Source organism: Vigna umbellata, chromosome 10 (assembly GCF_029865625.1).
Source record: "Vigna umbellata cultivar VRB3 chromosome 10, Vumbellata_1.0, whole genome shotgun sequence".
NCBI classification, from domain to species: Eukaryota; Viridiplantae; Streptophyta; class Magnoliopsida; order Fabales; family Fabaceae; genus Vigna; species Vigna umbellata.
In genome coordinates this window covers 12,407,141-12,432,395 of record NC_142174.1, presented here as the reverse complement: position 1 = coordinate 12,432,395, position 25,255 = coordinate 12,407,141, and the positions used below count along the sequence as shown (strand labels likewise).

General features: G+C 29.4%; 3 protein-coding genes across 6 annotated transcripts; all 3 read right to left on the bottom strand.

Moving 5' to 3' along the window:
• Positions 1–8,010: 8,010 nt before the first annotated feature.
• Positions 8,011–10,250, bottom strand: LOC148191922 (bax inhibitor 1-like). The gene is made up of 6 exons (XM_088100720.1): positions 10,027–10,250; positions 9,612–9,755; positions 9,429–9,520; positions 8,849–9,035; positions 8,334–8,489; positions 8,011–8,241 (listed from the first exon to the last, which is right to left on the bottom strand). The coding sequence occupies exons 1-6, from the start codon at positions 10,129–10,131 to the stop codon at positions 8,191–8,193; spliced, it is 735 nt and encodes a 244-aa protein (XP_087956846.1). The 5' UTR covers positions 10,132–10,250; the 3' UTR covers positions 8,011–8,190.
• A 5,711-nt stretch (positions 10,251–15,961) lies between these two features.
• On the bottom strand, positions 15,962–20,505 carry LOC124844678 (vesicle-associated protein 2-1-like). 2 transcript variants are annotated; one of them, XM_088100721.1, is made up of 7 exons: positions 19,565–20,505; positions 19,299–19,369; positions 19,123–19,204; positions 18,179–18,294; positions 17,959–18,087; positions 17,012–17,086; positions 15,962–16,264 (listed from the first exon to the last, which is right to left on the bottom strand). In XM_088100721.1, the coding sequence occupies exons 1-7, from the start codon at positions 19,614–19,616 to the stop codon at positions 16,130–16,132; spliced, it is 660 nt and encodes a 219-aa protein (XP_087956847.1). In that variant the 5' UTR covers positions 19,617–20,505; the 3' UTR covers positions 15,962–16,129. The 2 variants fall into 2 exon arrangements, with proteins under 2 accessions (XP_087956847.1, XP_087956848.1); XM_088100722.1 differs by having other exon boundaries at positions 17,012–17,080.
• Positions 20,506–20,650: 145 nt separating this feature from the next.
• Positions 20,651–22,887, bottom strand: LOC124844701 (large ribosomal subunit protein bL19c-like). Of its 3 annotated transcripts, none has more exons than XM_047321696.2 (5): positions 22,741–22,887; positions 22,363–22,653; positions 22,114–22,200; positions 21,892–22,025; positions 20,651–20,977 (listed from the first exon to the last, which is right to left on the bottom strand). In XM_047321696.2, exons 1-5 carry the CDS (start codon positions 22,762–22,764, stop codon positions 20,869–20,871), a joined length of 645 nt encoding a protein of 214 aa, XP_047177652.1. In that variant the 5' UTR covers positions 22,765–22,887; the 3' UTR covers positions 20,651–20,868. The 3 variants fall into 3 exon arrangements, with proteins under 3 accessions (XP_047177652.1, XP_047177660.1, XP_087956851.1); XM_047321704.2 differs by having other exon boundaries at positions 22,363–22,650; positions 22,741–22,884; XM_088100725.1 differs by lacking the exon at positions 20,651–20,977 and adding an exon at positions 21,014–21,699.
• Between the last annotated feature and the right edge of the window lie 2,368 nt (positions 22,888–25,255).

Genomic DNA, 25,255 nt, shown 5'->3' with positions numbered 1-25,255 from the left:
TAAGATGCGAATACCAATTCTTAATTTTATATTGTCTCGTGTGTGATGACATGATGTTGATAAGGTTTTAAAATTGTGTTTTTGTTTTTTAAAAACAGAACAATAAATCTGTGACTATGTCATGTGTGGTCAGAAACCTAATTATCATCGATGGATTAGCCATGGGGGGTTACTGCTGAATTCCAAATCACATAGTCAAATACAAGCATTAACTTAAGTAATTTTAGTTTAACATTGGGATTAGTATTTTGTTTATGCTTAAGAAAAAGGAAATGAAGGAAAATAACTACATCAATTTCTTTTATAGGTTTTGATTGATTTTTTTAATTCTGTCTTCAAACTTAATATATCAATGTAAACATATCAGAAAGACAGCACAAAAGTCCTAATAATTTTACAATAAATGTTTATATATAAAAAATTTTACAATAAATGAAAATAAAAAATGTTTAATTAAAATTTCCAAAATGTATATATTTTTTTATATAATCAATCAATTAAATGTATATAATTATCTATGTAATATCATAATAATTTTATAGTATATATGTGTGTATATATATATATATATATATATATATATATATATATATATATATATATATATATATAGTACTGATTTATGGTAAACAATAAATAATAGTAGATAATAATTTTATGTTTACCAAATATGGGTTTAGATTTTAAGTGATTTTTTTAATTTAACAGTTTTTCGATTTTATCATTTTTTTTTCTAAAATTTAATTATTAATTTAAACTGCCTATTTATAATAATAAAAATTACCTAAAAAAAAGTAAAAATGATCTATAATTTAGAAATTATTTAAACTTTCTTTTATAATTATAATTATAGTAATTTTATTATTTGTTATCATGAAAAAAAAAATCAACACAGTTTTTTCGTTAGTTATTATATAAAAGAGATATAATCATTTTAGTATCATATTTTTATTTAAAAATGTTATTATCTAGTGACATATATTTAAAAAAATCCACCAAATATAATTATCGAACTTTCCCATTTAAAATAAAATAAATATACATTTTTTATTTTTTAAATCCTTGTTTTCATACATATTTTTAAATTACATTAATGCAGACATACAAGGGCGAGAAGGAATATGTTTTGGCTAGTTTAAATAAATAATATGTAATATCACTTTGTTATATTTGATATATAATTTACAATTTGAGTAAAATAATATTATAAAAATAATAAAATTAAAAATTTAAATAGAAGACAAAAGAAAAAACAATTAACTCCAATATAAAGTAGTAATGTCTTCCATTAATTTCAATAAATGAGTAAATTATTTTTTATGTTTTTTTTTCTTTCTAACAAAAGTGTTAAAAATATCAAAACCAAGAAGATCACCGTATAACACTGATTATCATAGATAAATGTACTTATTTTAATATGTAATAAAAAATTATTCTGACAATTTACACCTATTACTATTTTTTCATTTTACTTTTTTTTTCACATCAAAATTATAAAATTACTATTTTCCTTTTTCTACCAATCACAACTAAAATGGATTAGGATAGATCAAAACTCAACATTAAAACAAATACATTTTACACTTCAAACGATTTTCTCTTTTTATTAAAAAATCCTGCTATTTTTTTTTAAATCTCGAATTAATTACAAAATTTCTCAATAAGGTGAAATATCCTTGATTATAATGCAAATATAAAATTACAAAATTTAACCAATTTATATAAATATAAATTTAACTAATTTACATGTTTTCTTTGTTAAAAAATAGAATAAAATCCAAATTAAAATTCATTAGTCTCAGGCACGCTTCAATGTATTAGAATTCCTCGCCACACTGCATGAATTCGTATTCACAAAATCAAATTAAAACACGTTAATGCCAAACACGAATTTTCTTTTTCATATTCGAATCGAATTAATTCTCATAATTTCTAATTAGATATACAAATTGGAATGCACAACTTTTCCTCTTTCACATTTTCACTAAACTCGTATTTGCAATCTAATTTCAAATAAAATTTGAAAGTCATTATCGTTTCTTACAACTTTAATTCAATTATCCCTTCATTAGCGCACAACTTTAAATTTGAAAAAGTTATATTGAAAGTCATTTTGTTTTAACATGATTTCAATTCACTTTTTGCACTACTTTTATACTTACCCGAAAACCGTCTCTACAAAACATAATTTTTTGTTGGTAAAATCATTTATATTATGCATAATTTACTAAAAATTATATAAATTAACAAACTCTATATATATATATATATATATATATATATATATATATATATATTATTTTATTTTATTGGTTCGTTATTTATTTATGCGTATTCTAAACTTAATAAAAGAAATGATATGTATTTTTTTAAAGTGTTATAAAAAGCTGTATTAATATATTGTATTATTATATTGTATGAGATATGTTTTAATAAAACAGAATATAAGTGTAAGAACATGAGTGGGTTGATAACCAAGGTGGGTCCCACTGAAACTCTTAACTATGTGTCACAGCCAAACGTGTTCTTCCGTGTGTTTCCAAATCTCAAAAAAAAAGGTGTTTTAAGGTATAATAGTTAAAGTCAAATTATTTTAACGATTAAATAAAATAATAGATTATAATTTGAACATTTTTTTAAATAATAGTTTTAAAACAGTTAATTACGTTCTAAAAGAATAACTATTTTTATACGAGAAGCAACATTGTATGGAGTTGAATGGGAAAAGTTTATTAAAATTAGCAAGTCACGGTTTTCAAACTTATAAAAACAGTTTCTTTTCCAGATAATTGTTTTACAAATGCCAACTACATTTCCAATATTAAAATTACAAACAATTAATATTATTTTTATAAAATTGTAAAGGAATGTATACTTTCACCAATCAAATATAAAATTAATGTAAACATTGACTTTAACTAGTTAAAATATAATTAATATATATATTTATTTAATGTACATATTTAGTATATCTGTTTATTTTTAATAAACATTAATATCTAACCTACAAGAGAAATTATCACATCACAACTACCACACATTTTTTTTTATCTTATTTTTTACAAAGTACACACTCTTTATTTATTCAACTATGAGTTTTTCTCCAAACCTAATGAATCACTTTAACAAACATTCAATTTCAATTCTAAGATTTTTCTTTTAATATTTATAAACTTATTTTTTTACACTAAACTTAAAAAAAAATTCAAATCCTAATTTTGTCCTATCCAAAATACTATGCAATATTTTCATTTTAAATATGCAATACTTAAAAGATGTTTTTACTTTTATTTTAATAATTGCAATATTTTATACTCATTATTATCATAACATGCTCGTTCTCTTTCAGAATAATTTTCACTCGATGTAAGTTTTTATGTTTTCACCCTAAATATTATTATGGTCTATGATATTTTTTTATTAATAAAATGAAATATATAAATTTATAACAAGTTACCCACCTCACTCAACTACTGAAGTTTCAATTTTTTTTTTCTTACCAAATAAGTAAATTGAATGAACACAATTAATATTAAAAAATGTATTACATCCATAATATTTTACTTGTGTGAATTATCATTGAATTGAAAGCATTTGAATTGAAATAAAAGTTATAATTTATTTAGAAAATCAGTTTTCGCACTCTAATATCAGAGTTATGAAAGAAAAGTGTAAAAAAAATCTGATTTAGTATTAGAAAAGAAGTGTTTTGTTTTAATTTTTTAATTAATTGATTTTTGTACGAGTAATAGAGAATCGTGGTGGGACCGGGAAGCTATGACATTAACATATGAGAAGAATGGTATTAATGTGGCGAAACGCAGAAAGTTGAGAAGTGTGTTGTCGTTTTATTATTATTAAGTAAAGTAATAAAATATAAATGGGTAAAGAAACCTGATCGCATTTATTTTATTTTATTTTTTATTTTTGTAATTGAAATGGCCAAAAAGATAACTCCAACATTTTCACTAATATTCCATTCCAGCTCCAACCTAACTTCAATATCTTCTCACTTTACATGGCTGTTTTTATTTTAGTGAATTAAAAATTATAGTTATATTTATTTATTTAAAGAAAAATATATAAAAATTTGGTTTGTGTGGTGAGAAAGCTAAGTGGGGTGGTGACTCTGCAGCGCACGCCGCGATGAAGTATAAAAGTTTTAGGTTAGAAGTCAAAGAGAAAGAAAGAAGGAAAATGAGTAACACTGAAACCCTAAAATCATAATAATGATAATGATTGAGAGAAATAATGGAGGAAAAAAATACCCATAAATTTACATACATACATACATACCCAAATACAACTGGAATTTACTAAGATTGGTAAAAACAATTTAAGTGTAAACTGTCATGGTTTATTTTAGATATATTTTTCAAATCATAAACATTTTTATTTTATTTAATAATTAAATTATTTACTTTGAGACTTTGTTGGATATTTTAAGCAGAGGAGAAATTAATTTACGTTTTGTTATTAATATTATTGTACTATTTTATGTTTTTTTGAATTTTTTTTCTCTAGGAAGTTTGATCATTCCTTCTGTATGTTAACTCATTAGCTACAAAAAATAATAATAATAATAATAAAAAAAAAACGTAACTTGCAAGTTTTGTACCTTCTTGTTATCTATTTTTGACCAGCCATATACACAAAGAACTAATCTACATTAACATCTACGACTCTCCTTTTACACGAAGGGTGAATTAATACAAACTTAAACAACACCTAATTAATGATTAAACTTAATAAATCTCAATATAAATATACAATTAACAACAATTATTTATTTTAGTTATTTAGTTTTAGAATTAAATTGGTGATACGGTTTTCCACTCACACGCTTCTTATCCAGACGGTATATTTTGGGGTTACTTTATTTAGGAATCAGCTTCGTATCTTTAGTTCAACTATTTACTCACGAAACGATTTCGTGCACCAACTGTTTGTTTAAAGTCCTAATACATGTTTATGCTTGTATTCGCTTTTCCTTTTTCACGCTTTCTGATCTTAAGTTTGTTCGGAATCTTTCACCCTCCAACTCATCATCCCATGTAAGAAAAACACATTGGCTAAAGTGAAATAACCCAATAATGTGGTTGGAATAGTTCCCATTTAGAAACGACAAGTTAAATGTAACCACCCTATAAATTAAGTGGAAGTTTTAGGCCCATTTGAGTGAGATTGAGTCAGATTGATAGAGGCCCTTCACGCAAAAAGAGTATTAATAATAGTAACATATATTATAAGGTATTAATATAGGGAATGGAATGAAGTGTGCAAAGATGCAAAAGGAGAAGGTGGCTTCTGATCAGGATTTGCAACTACCCATGTAAATGTTCTCAGATTAGAGAATTCATATCACATATTTTCCTTTTAAAAACCTATAACATCATGGAATATAAATAAAAAAAAATGTTATGTATTGGTGTAGCAGTTTGATCTATGGTTCATTGGGTTCACGTAGTGTTAAGCATTGTGTGCGTATTACTCTTTTGTAATGCTTGTTTCCACAGCCTATCATCATTGCATATATTTTTGGGAGGGAGCATGTTGGTGACTTTGCGCGATGATTCGAATGATCAAAGGTTGTCACATTATTGAAATATTATAATTTTATGTTACACTTGTCACTAGGCCTACCTTCGAAAAAAAATACATGGGGAGACTATTCACTTTTTATTATCACCACTGATTTTTAGAAAGAGCAGGCGAGTTGTCATTGAATTGACCATTCTGTTGTAAATAAGTTAGGACGACTTTATTAATTTTTACATTGAAATCGAATTAAATTTATTTTAAGAAGTCGTCATTGTTGTTATTATTATTTTTGCTTTTTATTCAATTGAAACTGGAAATTCAATCGAAGTATTTTTTGTAAATAAATATAGTTGAAGATTTTTTGTTTGATAATAGAATAAAAGTTGGGTATTCCTACTTTATTTGCGAATCAAGAAAAAAAAAAGTTTTTTACTCAAGCATAAAATGATTTGAAAGCTAAACACTGCATACCACATATTCTTTCTCTAAGCATTTTAAACTAACTAGATAAAAAATATTCTTAGTTTAAAAGGAAAAACTTATAATCTAAATCCATCAAATGCTTTTACTGTTTTTTTTTTAAAATTTTAATATCAAAACAAAATGAAGGCTAAAAGATTTGTCTTGTCTTGTTTAAGTTATAGTTAAAAAATATTTATTGACTTCATGTATATTTGTTTCTATTGTACAGATCTAATTGGTTATTTTTAATGAAAATTTTTCATAATATATATATATATATATACTTAAATTTAAAATCTTAAGAGGGTAAGCATAATTAAAGTGAAATCATTGTAATATTATTGATAGAAATAAAAATTGGCAATGTTCCAAAAAAAAAAAATACATCAATGGGCAATACGAGAAAATCGAGAAGCCCATACCGTGAGCTTGGTTTTTGTCGAGCATAAAGTAAAATGACATGATAACATATCATTCAGGAGTTATAATATTTTTTTTTATTTGACTGTTTTGGATGATATGCTTTTAGGGTTAATAAAAGTCTTTGCTTTCATTAAACATAAAATTTAAACTTTAGCCACCGCCCCATCCCTGTAGAAGGTTCTGGAACTTTGAAAAGTAGATATCTAAATAGTATAGTATATAAAGGCTTCAAGAGATAAGGTGTTCTATAATTATTTAAATATTTAATTTGTATAAAATAAAATTCATTCACGTAAGTAGTACTGAAACTTTACAGCATATGACTGAATTCCAACAAAGCTCTGTCAGACACATTTTCTGGGGCATGCATAATCATTCTGGTTTCATAATTTGTTTGTGTTCTTCTCCACCATGCATTATTTTTTTTTCTTTTAAAATATTTTATGAAATACTTCTAAGAATGTCATCCACCACAGACAGATTTGCAGTAAGGAGTAAGCCCTTAATTCACAAAATAATTTGTAGCCTAAAAAAACACCAAAACCATTTTAAATATTATCATTCCGCGGATCAAACTCTTTTGAAAGAAGATTCAGCATTCTTGTACCATGATCACGTGATGGAATCTTAATGAAAGTTTAAGAAACGATAGAATATAACATTTTTGCTACCTTATAATTTAATTTCCAATTAAATAAAATCGTCAAGAGCTCCAAACAAGTCATAATATATTTGCGTGAAAAAAACAAAGGAAAATGGATAAAATTGAGGTAACTAACAAATCCTGTCTTAATTTAATTTTCTAGGATCATAAAACAAAAAGCATGATCTTGGCTGTAAATAAGATTAAGGTACTTCTCATTGCAAGACAGCATTATAAATCCCGTGTTATACTCACTTTCATAAATCACAATTTTTAAGTGATTTCTTTTGGACAAAAGAACTTCTCCTGCCTGTTGCGACAAGGCATTTCGCCAAAGAGAGGTAACTCTTTTAAAGAAATTAAAATACGGTGTTAGATTCTTAATACAACCAATTCGGAAAATTTTCGTAATTAATTCTTATCTTAATAACTATATTATACTCTCTCTCTCTTTTTATCTCTCTGAAATCTAAAATCCTACTATGGTTCCTGATATATATATATATATATATTTCAAAACAATTAAACATTAAATTTACAGATTTATTTTTTGTCACGACGTATCACATACTTACATAGTACAATTGACCCTCATAAATATCATGTTTGATTAATTACTTAAACTTCCACTATACGCACAGAATTAAAAAGAGAAATAGTAAGAATTACAATAACTGATGAATATATTAATCCAATTCCATTCTTAACCTTAAACAAATAAGTAATTTAATAATGATTTATCAAGGATTAATGCATATTCTTAAAAGTTACAAATGGTTATATAAATATTCAAAATACATTTTAAATTGACTAGTTATTATTCCTATTTTGGGTGGGAAACTGGTTGTCCAAGACCACCTTACTTGAATATATATAATTTTTTTTTTAATTTTTAAAGGTACTCAAGTTATTTATATTAACACAAAAAGAAAAAGAAAAAATAATTGAACTGGTTGTCCAAGACCACCTTACTTTTTTCATTTTAGTACATGCTTTGTTAAAAAGTTCAGAAGCAAACAAGTAGGAAAAAGTTCGTGAAGATTAAATCACTTTATAGTCAAGTATCCTATGTATTGAAGACCAAGGGAACAGAGGTGTAAACCGAGCAGATTGGTAAGAAATTAATCTCTCCTCTTCTTCTTTTTCTCGTTCCTCTCAGCTGAATTTTTCATCTGAAAAATAATAGTAAAAGTCCCGTCAATACAAATTTGCAAGGTAGAGGAGAATCCATAAAAAAAAAAGATGCTTTAACAATCAAACTCACCATAATGACAAGAATCCTTACAAAAACTGCAACCAAATCGGTAAACAAGGTCAAGGCATGCTTTACATAGTCCAGATCGCCCAAGTGTGCTCTCTCAACTATTTCTTGGGTGTCAACTATAATGTAACCCACAAACAACAAAAGCCCAAAGTACAGCTGCAACAACATGAAATAAACTGTGTAAATTGAGACTTAAAACGATAAAAAAAACAAATACTTAATACCTATAAGAAGGGATGTTAATACTCCCAAAATTTTATTGGTTATTGGTTAATATTAATTAGCAATAAGAAATTTTGAGACCTCTTAGTTCTAAATCAAATGGCAGGATCCTTGAATGCAAACTATAACCTACTAAAATTTGTAATTTCCACTAAATTACCAATATTAGAGAGAATGTCAGAAAGAGAGTCTTAAAAAGAGTATCGCCAGCATTTCTCTCAGTATATGTATAATCAAGAATCAGAATGCCCCAAGCTATTTTCACAGAAATGGGATTAATGACAATCACTTACCTCAAACTTGAAGAGAGCTGTTGAGCCTCCAAAAATGGAAGAAGCAAAGTGCAACCAGAGAAGGATGGACAATCCAGAAGAAAGCAAGCCACCAAGGTACAGGTACTCCCTACGTCTTGCAACCAAAGCTGCTCCCGAGAAGCATGCAAAGGCCAAGGATGTTGCCACAAATGCACTAAAGATAAGGCTGGAGAAACAAAAGAATAATGTCACAGAACTATAAAACATTCAACATCTCGAAGACTAACTATCATTGAAGGTACTATCCCGGAGAAAAAAATAATTAAAGAAGATAAAAAAAGAAAAAATTAAGCTTTTTCTACAACTTATAAACTCAATCTTTTATAGAAACTCTCATTTTAACTTTTCCAATAAACCGGTTTTATCTTATTCATAAGTTTATATCAATACGAGAAAAGTCAAATTCATTTTTTTTTTCTCACTTTCTTCACCCTTACAAAGTCGTTAAAAGTTTATCCCAACAAAAAGTCAATGATTTAATTCCAATCAAAGGTAACAGGAGCGTTGAATGTATCACATGAATCCTCACACAATCCATTGACCACCACATAGCACATACCTTGGTTCTATTTGAATAGCCAAATCAATCAAGGGTCCAATGGAGGCACCTTGAAACAGTGACGCGGCCATCAACAAAGTCACCCTCTTCTTCTGCACATCACAAGAAAAGAAAAAACGCGGGTGAATAGCGATCACAAAAAAAGAAGAAAAAAAAACAACAGCGGCTTAAAATGACAGATACCTCTTCCGAAGGAGATGTAGAGAGTAACCAAACGCTGCTTCCAACACAAGCCACCGTAGTAAGAAAACCCCCAACGTTCAGGAGAACATGAAGGTAGGCCCCAACGGCAGCAGCAACCACGGCGAAACAAAGAGTAAAATAAACCTACAACAATCAATCACAAAACCAAATTAAGAAACCAATCAAGAAAAATTTACGATGAAATCCAAAACATCCACCATCCGAAGATCCTACAATCCTAATTTTTGCAAACCCTAGTTAAGATCAGAGAAATTGATAAAAGCAAAAGAAGAGACATTGGTATAACAAAGACTATGAGAGAAAACTTATGAAATCCATGGCTTCCACATTTCTTCGCTAATTGAAGGAAAAAATTAAAAAAAAAATCATAAAAAGGTAGAAATTAGAAGGGAACCTTCTTGAGGTGATTTTGAACGATGGGAGAGATGAGACGGAAGTTCTTGAGCGTATCGTAATTCCATCGGTTTCTTGAATCGAAGAAGGAAGTGAAGGCGTCCATTGTTTTGGATCGATCGCAAACACAAATTGGATGATGAATGAGAAAAATATATTTGAAGGTCAACACTCCCAATCTATTTATATTTATTTTAATATTTGAAAGGACAGAATGCAATTTCTCAGAAAGTTCCACATAAGATTAAGATTATTTCCTCTTCATTTAAGTCTCCTACTCTATCCTCTGCATGTGGTTGTATTATATAAATTTCGTATTTTCTGATGTCATTTCCTATTATATATATTTTGTATATATATATAATAGGGAGAGAAAAAAAAGAGAGTTTGAGAGTGTTTTGCTTGAGCTTTCTAACAGGAACATTTTCCATTCATAATGGATGGACAAAGCAGCAGCCAGATACATTATAAATAACTATATTTTTATTACATTTGAATATATATAATTTTATTATTTTATAACTAATTAATTATAAAACAAAGTAATACAATATATTATATATATAATTTTGAAAAAAAAAATTAAAAACAGTATTAAAAATGTTATCTAATCATTATTTTTAAATTAAAACTATTTAGTTATTTTTAAATAAATAAAATGTGTTTAATTATTTTTAGTAAACGTGTTAATAATTTTTATTTATTAAAAGCTAAATTTATTCAATTAAAATATAAAACTAAAAAATAATTCTATTTATATAATAATATAGATTTGACCGAATAAATATGAATACTAGGATTAATAGTTTTTCCAACTTGATAATGTTATCCCTTTTATTAATCTCCAATTTTAAAACGAAGTCAATATAGTTTTGAAAAACAAAAAATACCGTATCATATAAAGTTGGGCGGGATAAATAACAATACATAAATATTTAACGCACATTATTATTATTATTTTGGGGAGTGACTACTTTAACACATTTAAAATAGTTAAAAAAATTAAAATTTTAAAATAACAGGGTTTAAAGAAACATAAATTTTCAAATTTAATTGGTTACTGTACATTTATACTTCAAGTTTACTCTATTTATCTCAAATGTAAATTTGTATATTTTTTTAGCTAATTAATGTATTTAATTTAAATTGAATTGGATAACTTTTTTAATTTAAAATCAGAGTAACTTTTGATTTATCGAAATCATGAAAAGTTAAGTTATGTTAGATTCAGATAAAGTATGATCAGTACGTGTAAGGTTAAACCATTTTTATATTTAAGTTAGGTTAGGTCTAACTACATATTGCTATAATCTTAAATTAAATTAGAGTATTCTAAATCTTAAGGGATTCTAAGTAAAGTTTTGTTTAAATTGAGTTAAATAAACATGTTCAAATTTAAATTAAGTAAATCAAAGTCAAGTTTAGTTAAGACAATTTTATATCAAGTTTAATGAAGTTAGATAAGACACATTGTCAGAACTCTTAAAATTCCATGATAGTGGAAGACACGTGTAGGTGCAAGGTGTCAGAAGCATTAAAAAACCCTGTGTAAGTGGAAGTCAGGTGTTAGTGAAAATTAGAAAGTGAAAGACAGGTGTGAGCAGCGGAGTGGCCGATCGGTTTTGACGATAGGAGTAAAACTTAAGTTTTCAAATTTCACGCCACTTTTCTGCATGCACCCTTCATCTTTAACCTTCTGAGTTTTCATTTTCTCCTCCTTCTCTCTACAAACCTCATACTTCTCTCTAAGAAATTTTATTCTTTTCTTCTTTCGATCATCATTCAAACCATGCCTGAGTATTCCTGGTGCCAAGAGTTACGTTTTGCACCGATCAAGTTTTGGGTTTAAGCTGGTAAGTTCATTCCTTCCTCAGTCGTGTGGTTTACTAGCACATGCAAACCAAGTTCTGGTTGCATGGATTGATCACTTTTCTATATGTGATTCTGATAATGTTTTGGTCCTTTATTTTGGTCTAGTTTTGTAATCAGTGAATTTTAAGGGTAGAAGAAATTGTAGTGGTGAACCAGTATTCTGCACCTGTGAGCGTCAGGTCACGTTTAGAGGTAAGGGAAGCTTATATAATTTGATTATGATTATTGTTTTGACTGATTGCATGTTTGTTTGATTATTGGATGAAAATGAAGTATGGTTGTTACTGCATTTTTGGTTGTATGAGTGTATGAATATAAATGATGGAGAACTCGATTGATATAATATTTGATCTTAAGTCTGTAACTTCCTTTGTAATTATATGTTTATCACCGAAAGTCATTATTGACCGTTCGATTTTTCCTTTGAGCATTCGGTCTGTACTGGATCCTTCCTTTGGGAAGAGTTTCAGTTGATGACCGATCGATTTTATCCTAGTATACTTGTAAATAAGTGCCTATCTAAGTGTAGTTGTCTCTTTGTATTTGGTATTCAATATTACTTACACATATACTAGTATATTTATCTCCCTTAAAAATCCATTATTTGTATCGGTATTTAATTCTTCCTTCTATAAGCTAAGTAGTGTTCGATCTTAAACCCGACACTCGATCTAAGTGGTGCTCGGTCTTAAACCAAGTGCTCGGTCTCGTCTCAGTAATCTATCATTACCATTTTTAAAATAAGAGCGTTCGACCAAACTCAATAGTGTTCGGTTTCTACAGTGCTCGATCTCAGACTAGTACTCGGTCTCTTCAGTGTTCTGTCTTAATACTAAAAACTAAGTATTATTAGTATTCAACATCTTTCTATCTCTCGGTTTCTTCATAGTATTCGGTTTGTTATTAGTATTCGGTGTCAAACAGTATTCAGTCTCATTAAATGGTGTTCAACCTAGAGTCTTAGTATTCGGTCTAGGCTTTGTAGTGTTCGGTTTGAACTCTTAAGGGTCAGTTCATTGAAGCGGATCAATTGGTAAATAGCGCTCGGTCATGTTATTTTCTAAGGAGTGTTATTCCATTCGGACATGTTCTATGATGAGAAAGTGTGGTCTTATTTCAGTTGAATATATTGATGATGAAGTATGATGGAATTTTGAAATGTGATATGAATGAAATAGTTTGGATATGAAAGAGTATTCCAGGGAGGAATATCTCAGAAATTGGTTATTGAATGGTAAAGTATGAATGTGGGCAAAGCTTAGCTGGCGTTTATCCTGATATTCCGTGATTATTAATTCTCACGTAGAGAGGAGTAACTCATGTGTGGGAATGACAGGAGGTCCTAGTTCATAAGGTTAACTTGGACGGAACTGATTAACCTCGGGTGGCAGCTATTGAGAGTATCCCAATTACTACATCACCCGGGTGCACAAACGTTATAGCTACACAGAATTCATACAGTCCGGACAGTCAGAGTCAAATGGTTGTTTATTTGCATGCAATAATGTATGATATATTAATTTGTATCAGACTTATGTGATATATATGTTTGTTTCATTAATTAAATTACATAAGCTTACCCTATATTTTTCTGTCTTATCTGTATTGTCGTTCGATTGTCCTCCCTGTTGTAATGATCATCCTGTGGATGTGAGCAGAAGGAGAAGAGTTGCTGGAAGAAGCTCTGGAAGAAGTGGAAGTGAAGACCGAACCTTAGGACCGTTCGGTTATTATTCTGCTTCTAGTTTTGTAGAACTGTTCGATGTATGTAGTTTTGGAAACCGTTCGGTCTAGTCAGTATTTATGTAAAGTTTAAATTCTGCAGTATTTTGGTAAGATTGTTCAAGCATAATTGTACTTCTTAATCTCAGAACTGAACTGTAATATTGTTAATATGTGATTATTCTATTATATGATTTTATACTGTATTTTTGAGATGTTACATATGTGTAAACAAAATTAAATTAGATTAAGTTTAGTGAAAACTAAATAAGATAAAATACATGTAAATATTGGTTAGAATAGATCGAACCCTTAGATCAAGTTTAACTTATATTAGATTAGCTAAATAAAGTTTAATTCAAATAAAACTTGATCGGATTAAATCAAATATTAGTGAAATGAATTTAAGAAAACTTACATTAATTTGAATATGATGAAATTAAACTTAAATGCGAGTGATTCAAATTAAAATTTAAATATAATTTAAAAATATTCAATCTAGATTTAATATATTTAAAATTAGATTAAAAAGTAATAGTTCATTTTAATCCAATTTAAAGCATCACCCATATCAAATAATAAATATTAAATTAAAGTTGTTCGAGAAAATAAATTGAAAAATTGTCATAGTATAATAAAAGATTTACTAAAATACGTATATTATTATAAACTGAAAATAATTAAACAAAAATAACACAGATATATGGATTTTGTAATAGTTTTGTTACCTATTATATTCAAAATGAAATATTAAAAAAATAGTTTAGAAAATAAATATGACGTTTAATTATTCAAATAATTAAAACTCTTTCCAATAAAAAATTATTGGTTGACTCTTAACTATTATTATTTTAGAGATGTCAAAATAAATTTTAATTTGTGACTCAACTCATTTCACCGGTGAATTTGAATAAGATTAAAAGTGAGTTGACCTATCATCCACCAACAACACTTTATTAATTTTTTTTATCATTTTTTATAAGTTTGTTATTGTTATTATTATCATTTACTACTTTTAAATATACGGATTTATAATTTGATTTTTTTTAATATTAAAATGTTGTTGAATAATGTTTGAAAATTTAATTTATTTGTTTATCAAGTTATATATATTGATTATATTTAATATTTAATTAGTACCTTTATAATAATATTTGAAAAATTAACTAAACATTTTCATTCCACTTTTATAAAAAAATTAAATCAAATCAAATCATTTTCATTAGAGTACAGTAGATATATGAAATAAATTATTAAAATAACACATTCATAAATAAGTCAACTCATTAACCCATTAACCATGCTAAATCGAATTAAATTACAAATTTCTTCCTTACTAAAAGTAAATCAACTTGAATTAGTATTTTTTAACTTAATTTGTGATGAATTGAATCAAATTATTTTGATACTTTTATATTATTTTAATGAGATTAATTAACAAACTGTTTAAATACATAATTTTTATAAATTAGTTTATAAATTTTAATACAAAGTCCATAACTATTTCTTCTAAAAAAAGTTATATTTCCCCCTTTCTCTTCACCAAGATACACACATTCATAAAATTCCATTTGATTTGAAAGGAAAATAAAATAGCTTTCCTCAAAATGTACAAAAACATATTTAGTAAAAAGAAAAATCATTTAACAAGTTTTGTAATTAAGACAGATAAATAAAAAAGGACAGAAAAATACGATGATAAGTATACTAAATCATGTGGGAACAGAAAGACACATATAAATTTCATATAAAATATATTGCGTGAATTATCTTTGGTAAACATTTGAACAAGTACATGATAGACATATTACTTTAATCAAGTAAAAAAAAACATTATTGATATTATTTTTTTGATAAAATTATTTAAAAACAAATAAATTTATCACATATGATTCTTTTGACAGAGTGGATATGATTTTTTATATTATTATTGCATACATTATTTACTATTTTGAAACCAGAACTGCTATTTGATACCAAGAAAATTTGCAAAAATGCGTCATTAGTGTCATTTTTAAGAAATAAAAAACTCAATTACGTATTTCTGACAGAAACAAAGATCATAAAATATAAAGTATTAACCAATAAAAACTTTAGTCTTTTTTGGTATTATAATTTTTCATGCAGTTTAATTTCATTTTTGTTACATGCAAGAGGAAAAACCAACTTAAAAGGACATTTTCTTTTAATTATTAAGAATCGAAACACTTAAATTAATTTAAGTTGATTTATTTATTTATTTTCAATCCGGTAAATTCAAACTCAAATTATCAGGAAATGAAGTTGTTGTTGAATTTAGTGTATATTTGTGTTAGAGGAGTATTATAATGAAAACCTGTAAATTACTAAGAAAACATTTCCATTCCTCTTGCAAGTATTTATGCATTTCTCATCCAGATAACAGTGCGAGGCGTATTGGAAAAAATTCTAATTGAAAAGAATGTTAAGCTTTAAACGTATACAGTGAACAATACGGAGAGTCTGCATGGAAATTTACTGGATAGTCTAAATCATTCTCTAGATGGAGAAGAGAATAAGAGTTTAAAAAGAAAGCCAAGTAAAACTCCAAGGACACCCACAAAAATGGCAAAGATGAAGGAAAAGCCAGGATCACTTTTTCTGTTTCTTCGTCTTTTCAGCATGTCCTACACAGTTAACACAGTAGATACATTAATGATATTTATAAATACCTCTCAAGTCTCAGTAATCAATACAACAGACAATTATTACAGATCCAACAGTCGCACTGCACCCAAAAAGAAACAAGACTTCCCTAATCACTTTTAGCTCTTACATACCTCATGTGCTCCTTTTTTTTGAAGGGGAGGCTTTAGTTTTACTGACCAAGTCAGTATTAATGCCCTCATAAAAAGTATTGGACTAACAAAAAGGAAAGGAAGCCAGAAGAACTTTATGTATTTTTTTGAAAGTGAAGAAATTATGTAACTTATCATTATATATAGTCAAGTATACAGGCTCAGATCATAATAATGTTCACTGCATTTCATAGGTCTATTATGTTTTCTATTGTACATTGTGATTTTTTTAGGAAAGAGAAGACTCTAAATTCCTATAGAAAATTATATTCAAACACCTGCTAGGGTCCAGGAAGTGAAAAGGAGAGAGATTTACAGAAAAAAGAAAATAGATAATATGATATGAAACGAATGTAAATTAATAGAGAAAATATAAGGTGGAAGAGAGGTGGAGACAATGTGCATGCGTATCAATATCACTGATGGTTCCAACTTAGGCTTCTAATTCTAATACTTGTTTATTCCTCACATTCAACTGAATCACCATGAGTGCATATTTGGAACAACAACTCCAAATAAAATCTTAACCAAAATCTTATGATAAAAGAGCGATGTTGGAAAACGCAGAACAATTACCAGTTCCTGTTGCAGCTGTCTCGTTTGTCTGACAGCGGCATCTCTTTCTTCCTTCAGATTCTGTAAAACCTGACTCTTAAAAAATAGAAATTTAATTTAAGCTTGACTGGCTAATATAATAAAGAATAGAACTGAAAAAGTAGAGAAGGTTTAATTGTCTGCAATCAACTGCCACAATTTAGGAAATGACTGACAATGAGCAATTAACGTGCAATTAGAGATAACAACTCAAATACAGAATACAACTCAAGCAACTATCCATTCGTTTTGGTGATACACAGATGGAGTCAGTATGCATGTGAATGGAATGAAATTAAAAGCAGTCGATACAACTGTCTTAACCTAAAAGAATAAACTGGTATCATAAATACAGTAGTAATTACTTTAAATTCAGCGTGTACAAATGATATAATCTATAAACAGTCCCACAAGAATTAAAGTTATAAGTATATTCTCCACAAATTAACTAAAGACCTGAGCATAACACTCCTTTCATGGGTCAATTTGTGGAGTGCACACTCTGCTAGATGTTTTATGCCACTTAAAAGCCGAGGAAACACCTCCATAAAATTATAAAGTAAAAACTAAGCAGAATAAACTAGATAGAGAAGCTTGATGCCACACATGCTTATATTTTCAATCAGAAGGGACCTATAGAAGGAAGTTCAAATGTTTCACTGATTTCAATTTTTATTTTGTCTTTACTTATCAATCTTAATATGTTTTCTAGCTTTCTCAAATACCAAGTCCTACGTTGTTTCCACCAAATGCAGCAAGTATCACGAGTAATAGGTTGTGCATGAACAAAGTGGAATTAATGCTGTCACAAAATCCAAGATACAACATATGGCATTATGGGTAAACACATAAAATTACGAAATTCAAAATAAAGAAAAAATGTGGAACTGATTTCCACGAAGGGTAATGGGGGAGGAAAAGAGACTCACAGAAGAGGAATCGAGTTTATGTGAGCTCCTTGATGCATCATCTTCAGAGCTTCCTTCGGGTGAGGCAGTAGAGATATATGCAACTCTTAATTTCAACTCCTCTATTGAATTACCACTTTCCTTATTAAACTGCAAGTGAAATTAACAGTATCAGTGATAAATTTTTGCTCTTCAATCTGTATAGTTGATCCCGTATAAAAGACAGTGTTGGCCCTCTTACAGTATCTGCTGGGAGGTCGTCAACATCAGTATTTGGACTCACTATTGTACTCTGTAAGAGAAACTTGTCTTTACATTGCATGTCTGGAGGGTATTCCCGTTGGGCTTGGAGGGTGACTGTACAAAATAAAAATTGACAATATGACAAATTCTACTACCATAGACTGGGAAGAGTTCTGGGCTCCTAAGCAAATAAATTTACCACAAGAACAGTTCATCTAGATGGAACAAAAAAAACCTGACATAGAGCATCACAAGCTCAAATAAAGCTCTTAATCACTTATTCCTAGTCCTTTGCAGGAAAGAAAAACTTCCATTATTGATCAGTTGAAATTTGCAGTTTTCACAGACCTAAACATCACCCTCCGTTTCCTCCTACACATGTAATGTATGAAACAGCAGATTTCTAAAATTTACGTCCACTAGATGTGCATTCAATAACCTGTTCACATGCATATATGCTAGAGAAGTGCTAGCAACACACTTCCTAATATCTTATTTGCCTTTGCTTAAAATTATTAGAAATTAAAAATCATGAGGGGAAAGTTTAATAAATACTTGTAATTAATGTCAGCAAATAAATAAAATTTGTCTTGATAACATTTTTCCTTTTCATTTGGCTAAAAGGTGAGAATTTTGCTTTTCATTTTATCTGATCACACCACCAATCAAAGATATCATAAAAGTCTTAAAGCAAAATAAAACGGTTTTGGTAACGTGTGCTCTCCAGGGGCTAAGGAATCAAAAGCAAAATCTATCAATTTTCTATAATCTATCGTAATTATTTAAAGAAGACAGTATCAGAAACTTGTCTTCATTTAAATATTTAGTAGTTTCCATTTTTTAAAATCGCTTCAGGTATATATCTAACCCAAATAAAGATAATACGTATCATAATCAAAGAACTAGCCTTATAAGTAACTCGGTAATATTAACATGCAGCACCTCTGATGATACAGGAGTCCCAGGGGTGTACGACACCGGTGTTAGGTCGTACGAAGTATTTCTTGGGAGAAGTGGTTTTGACCTGTCAAGGAGAAAATTAAGAAAAATACACTGGAATCACATGCATTAAAAAGAAAGCAAGAGCATATCGAGGAACATTTAAGTTAAAAAAAAACCTTGAAAGCAACATGATTCTGTGTGTTATTGAGGACCTTAAGATCGCAAAACGTTTGCTTCTCCAACTCAACTGGTTACAAGAAAATCGGGAGAGTAAATAAAGCGATAAACGTGTCTAATGATTAATATTATGAGAAGGAAGTGATGGTAAAAAGAAGAATATAGAAAAAAAGAAGTGATTTTTGTGAAAGAAAGGAAAAATTAAACAGCAATTGGTAAGAAAGAGCGAAAGGGAATTGAGAAGAGAGAGAGAGAGAAGACGTACAATGGAAGCGGAGTTCGTCGGGACTAACGGAGATGAGTTGAGAGGCGGTCATGGCGAAGAAGGGGAATGGGGGAAAGGGGGAATGGGGAATGGAGGAAGGAATGAATTAGAGTGACATCACATCGCATGAAGGAGAAGAGGAAGAAGAGATGTGTGATGGAACGAGGAGTATGGGGCACCGATGGCTATAAAGTCCTAAACTAAATTATGCAGAATTTTAGCCACCGAGATCGCTTTGAGCCTTCATACTCCTCCACACTGTCTGTCTGTGCCATCTGGTTTTGGCAGAGGCACTGAATACAGAGAGAGAGAGAGAGAGAGAAACGCTGCTACACTCTCGCATCCTTTGGGGCCACCTGCAACCTACTCTGTGCACGTGTCCTTTTTAAATATATTTTTTTATTTATCACTTTTTATTTTTTTTTTCTATATTTTGACCCAGAAAGAGGAATGATATTGAGAAAACTTATCCCGTTCCACTGTTTAAGCACTTTAGTTTATATTTTTTAGATTTAAATTAATTTAATTTAAACGGGTTTAATTTTTTTTAAGAAAATACAATAAAAATATTTTTAAAAGTTAGTTATAAAAATCTATAAGTAGTTGTATAATTAATAACATACAAAAAAATATAAGCTCAATTTAAATTGGATCTATTTTCAAAACTAGATCTGAAACCCAATCCAATAAAAACAAGATTATAGTTCCTCTGATCTTTAGCCAATTTTCAACTTTTTCAAATTTTAATTTCTTAAATTAAATGTTCAATTTTTTTAGATTAGTTATTAACACTACGTTGTTCTAAATATGTCATTAATTTTTTTATAAAGTTAATGCTCAATATTATATTTTTCCAATACTATATTTTTCCAATACCTATTAAGTTTTACCTCACTTCTAATTGCTATGTACTCCTCTCTTTTTTCTCTTTCATTTTTACTGCATAAAAAATATGTAGAGACCCTTGGTCTCCTATTACACATAACATATTCATCGAGGTATTGATATATTCATATTTTCTTTTTAATGAAAGTAATGGTTTTCTTTTTCACAGATTCGCTTTCTTAAAGTATGTATACATTATAGTGACGCAGAAGAAACACTTCAAATTTCTCGGAGCTATCAAGGTTCAGCAGTACACTTGTTTCGATTTCAGGGAAGATAGGATGTCTGTCAGGGGAAGAAAAATGATATATTCTACAACAGAACAAATTGAAATAATAGCATTAAAGCCCCGCAACACTTATCATGGATCAGTAGATTACTTCGAAGATGAACGTAGGGAAAAGTGGGGTATCTACGTATCATTTGAAAGTGGAGAATCTCGGAAGCTTGTCTCTCAGATAGTACAATCTTGCCCTCCTGACTTTACGATGGCTTACCACTTTGATTTCTTTTATGTTCGGTGAGTAACTGTCGCAGTAAATATAAGCATCATATAAAACAATATATCACAAGAAAAAGCCGGTTAAGATTTCATAATACAATCTACGAATATGAAAATTCATATACAATGGTCTTTAGACATCCATTTGTAACTTAACTTAAAACAGAGAACTGTTTGGGCAATTAGCTTGAATAAATAAATTCAGATATTCTCAATGCTAATTTCATTAACCCTTAATACACAACACAGACAGAACACAAACATTAAACATAGAAACATTGCATATGTTCGTTACCAACCAACAGAAATGTAGGTCATATATTGAAACAGATATGAATCTCACCCGCCATCCTTCAGGCTGATATGTTTTCCAATACCAATTTACCACAACCAGAATTCTTATTCCCTGAATTTGGTATATCCAGGGAGGGTGGTAGATCACACAAAAAAGGATTTGTCTTCTTTCAAGTTTTAACCCTCCCATGGAAACCGAATAAACCCCATTTTGTAAAAAAAAAATTGCGATGAAAATAGTCTCATGCTTCAATTTATTGTGGAACAAGGTTACCTTAAGATACCATTGATCAGAATCCCACAACCAATGTCCAAGCTAGGTGATTTCAAAAGGTGCACAGTAGCAAATTGAGCAGGCATAGACGATGTAATCTAAATCTTTGAAAATGACAACTCCTAACCATTTCTTTTTCCACAGCTTAGTCATCCAAAGTCTTCAAATTGACTACAGTTCCTTTTAAGTAACAAAGATAGCTTAAGTATTCATCCCAAATTCCCAGTTTTTAGTAGGAACATGGTTTATATAATTATACCCCTAATCACAACAATAGGATAAACAATGATGTGAAGCAATGGTCCAAATAGTGGAAAAGCAAATGGCAATAATAGTCTTTAAATACAAAATTCTAATAAAGAGGAAACTCACATTGGGAAGACTATCTCAACTCCAGTGCCGGCAATGATTCTTCGGATTCGAATAGTTGTGTGAATACCAGCATTTTGTTTTGAGATGACAATCCCCTTATAAATGGACAGCCTACGCTTGTTCTCAGGAACCTCCTGCAAGAAGAACGAAATTAAATCACCATAAAATTCATGTCACTTCAGCACTCTTCTCAAAATATATCTTAAGTAATAAAAAGAATACCAATTTGATTTCGACAATATCCCCAGTCCTAATGTCTGGCGTAGGTCTTTCCTTCTCCGATGCCTCAATTGCCCTCTGATTTAATATCTGCATCGACAACAACAACAACATCATGCATTTTACACTTCGTCCATCTTCTGTCTTTTCCCTACACATTCTCACACACATACGCGCATGGAAAGGGTGCAGACTGTGGAAAACTAATTGGTAATTAAAACACACAGGCTAATTTATGGCGCCTCTAATTACCCCCATAACGTCTCCAAGCTTTACTCTGGCTTTTCGGGGCAATTTCGGAGCTTCAGAATCCGAAAGCTGTTCTGTTTCGCCTTCCGAAACGTCATCAACATTATCCAAAGGAACATCTTCGGTGGCTTCACCACCGCCTTCGAGGTTGGAATCAGCTCTCACGACGAAACTAGACTTAGCAGTAAGAGGAGTGCAACGCCATGAAATTGGAGTCGAAGAAACCCTAGAAATTAACGCAACGTTACGAGGGGAAGAGGAAGGAAAAGTGAGCTTAGGCGCAAACAGTGCCTGCTGCAGTACAATTTCCGTATCAGTAAGGAGACAGAGAATATGAAAATGTTTAGGTTTCCACGTTTAATGTAGAGGCGAGAGAAAAACCTGAAGAAGAACTTGAGAAGCCATTATTAGGAAGATGGGAATAGGGGTTGCGCTTCAGTGGGTAGGAGACATGGCAACACTTCAAAATGTAAGAAGAATTGGAAAGCTGTAATGGAGAAGACCTTATCTGTTTCTATCCGTTCCACACGTGCCAACTACACTTTCCTTTTTCCTTTTATTGGGCTGGGCCTGGTCCAAAAATTAGGGGCCCCAACAAAGTCCATTACTTTCTGGGCCGGATCTTCCCCACTCATGATTGAAGAGAGTTGCTTCCTCCACCACCACCAACGCTCCCTGCATCACCCCATACCTAATTTGTTTTTTTATAAAACGGATGTTAACATTTGTTGATGTTGACATCCATTTACATATTTCATATTTTAGTTTATTATTTTTATTTAAAAAAAAAAAACTTCAACAGATGTACTAAGATTCGTTTAATAGATTTTTAAAAAATATTTTATTTATTATTTAAATAATAATATATAAATTAAATTAATAGTAATTATTTTATTAAATAAAATAAAATAAACTTATAAATAATTAAGTAATAATTTTAAAAAAATTAAATAATATTTATATATTAATTTAAAATATAAAAAATTATAAAACTAAAAACTAAAAAAAAACTAATTCAACAGATGTGGCAAATCCATTTAGTAGATTTATAACAAAAAATTTTTAATTATTATTTAAATAATAATACATAAATTAAAATTAATAATAATTATTTTATTAAATAAAATAAAATTAATTTATAAATAATTAAATAATAATTTTAAAATAATTAAATAATATTTATATATTAATTTAAAATATAAAAAATTAAAAAATTAAAAACTAAAAAAAATGTGACCACATCCATTTTAATATATTTATAAAAGATATTTTAATTATTATTTAAATAATAATATATAAATTAAATTAATAATAATTATTTTATTAAATAAAATTGATTTATAAATAATTAAGTAATAAGTTTAAAAAAGTTAAATAATATTTATATATTAATTTAAAATATAATAAATTAAAAAACTAAAAATTAAAAAAAAAAACTCAATATGTGACATGTGAGAACCTGATTTAATTAGCACACAAATCCATTCTCTGATCATCATTTATTGCACCGTGCCACGTCAAAACCCACTCACTTCCACTCTGCATGCGCCTGCCAAGTGTCAAGGCTGGAACCTTTGGAAATTTGTAGTGGAAGACAAGTGGCATCCGTGAATTGGACACTCGTCCTACGAGAGAAGGGAATTGATTTTCTGAAAAACCTTCTCCCCATTCACGCATACACCTTTCTTCTTCCTCTGAACCAAACGTTTCAAATTCTCCAGCTTCTCTCTAAACCATTTTCATCTTCTCTCTAAGATAACTCACCGTCATTCTCTCCAATCTCATTTCAGACACCGTAGAAACATTCTCTGCACTGTGAGCATCATTTTGAACCGAACAGAACTGAGAACTGAACTGGTAAGTTCTCGTCTCTGCACCTTCATCTATTTAGTTCATGCGAACCAAATTCTGGTTGCATGCATGAGTTATAGGTCTGAACTTTGTGTCATTTTTGGTATCTTAGATTTAGTGAAAATCGTGGAGTGATTCGTTGGGTAGAAAGCTGTGAGTGATCGAGAGAAATCCTTAAGCATTTGGAAGAGCACTACTGAACCAGGTAAGGGAAGCTTTAGTAATTTAATTTAATACTGGTTTGATGTCTATGACAGTAATGAAGTGTACTGGTTGTCTAAAATGTATGAAATATATGAATTTTGATTGTGCCTGAATAAGTATAGTTGCACTGGATGTATATTATGAATGTTGTTTGAACCGTATGCAGAGAATGAGATGCATGATTTGGAATATGATTGAATTTCTGTATGATTTGGAATGATAATACTTGGAACTGGATGTTGATGATGATACGTTTGAAACTGGAAAATGGAAGATTCTGTATTGATGAAATGATAATATGAATTCTGTAATGTATGAGATTTGTGTTAAAGATAAATTCTAAGTTATGGATCGTATGAAAATTTTGAAGTTAATGTGAATGAAAAATCTGGAAATCTGATCTTTTCTGATTGATGATGTACGCTCGTCATCGAACGGTCTTATACCGTTCGGTTTCCCTGGAAAATAACTTAGAATAAGAATTCTTTCATTTGGAGAGGATTCTGATTGAGAACGAGCGTTATTTGTGTGAAGAGCTAGTTTTGAGCGTTCGGCTCAGCTTAGAGTGTCCAACCATTTAAAGTAAATTGAAGAGTATTTAGGACGCTCGGTTTTGTTACCAGCGTTCGTCATAAGCAGCGCTTAGTATTAGACTGAGCGTTCGTTCAAATGAGCTCTCGGTCTTAGATTGAGCGTTCGTTCTATTTTGGTGCTCGGTCATTGACCTGGCGTACGTCCTAAGGAGGGTTCGGTTTATACTGAACGCTCGTCCTTATTATTACTTCGTGAGCGAACGTAACTAGCGTTCGTTCAAAATTCCGAATTTACGTTCGGTCATTGA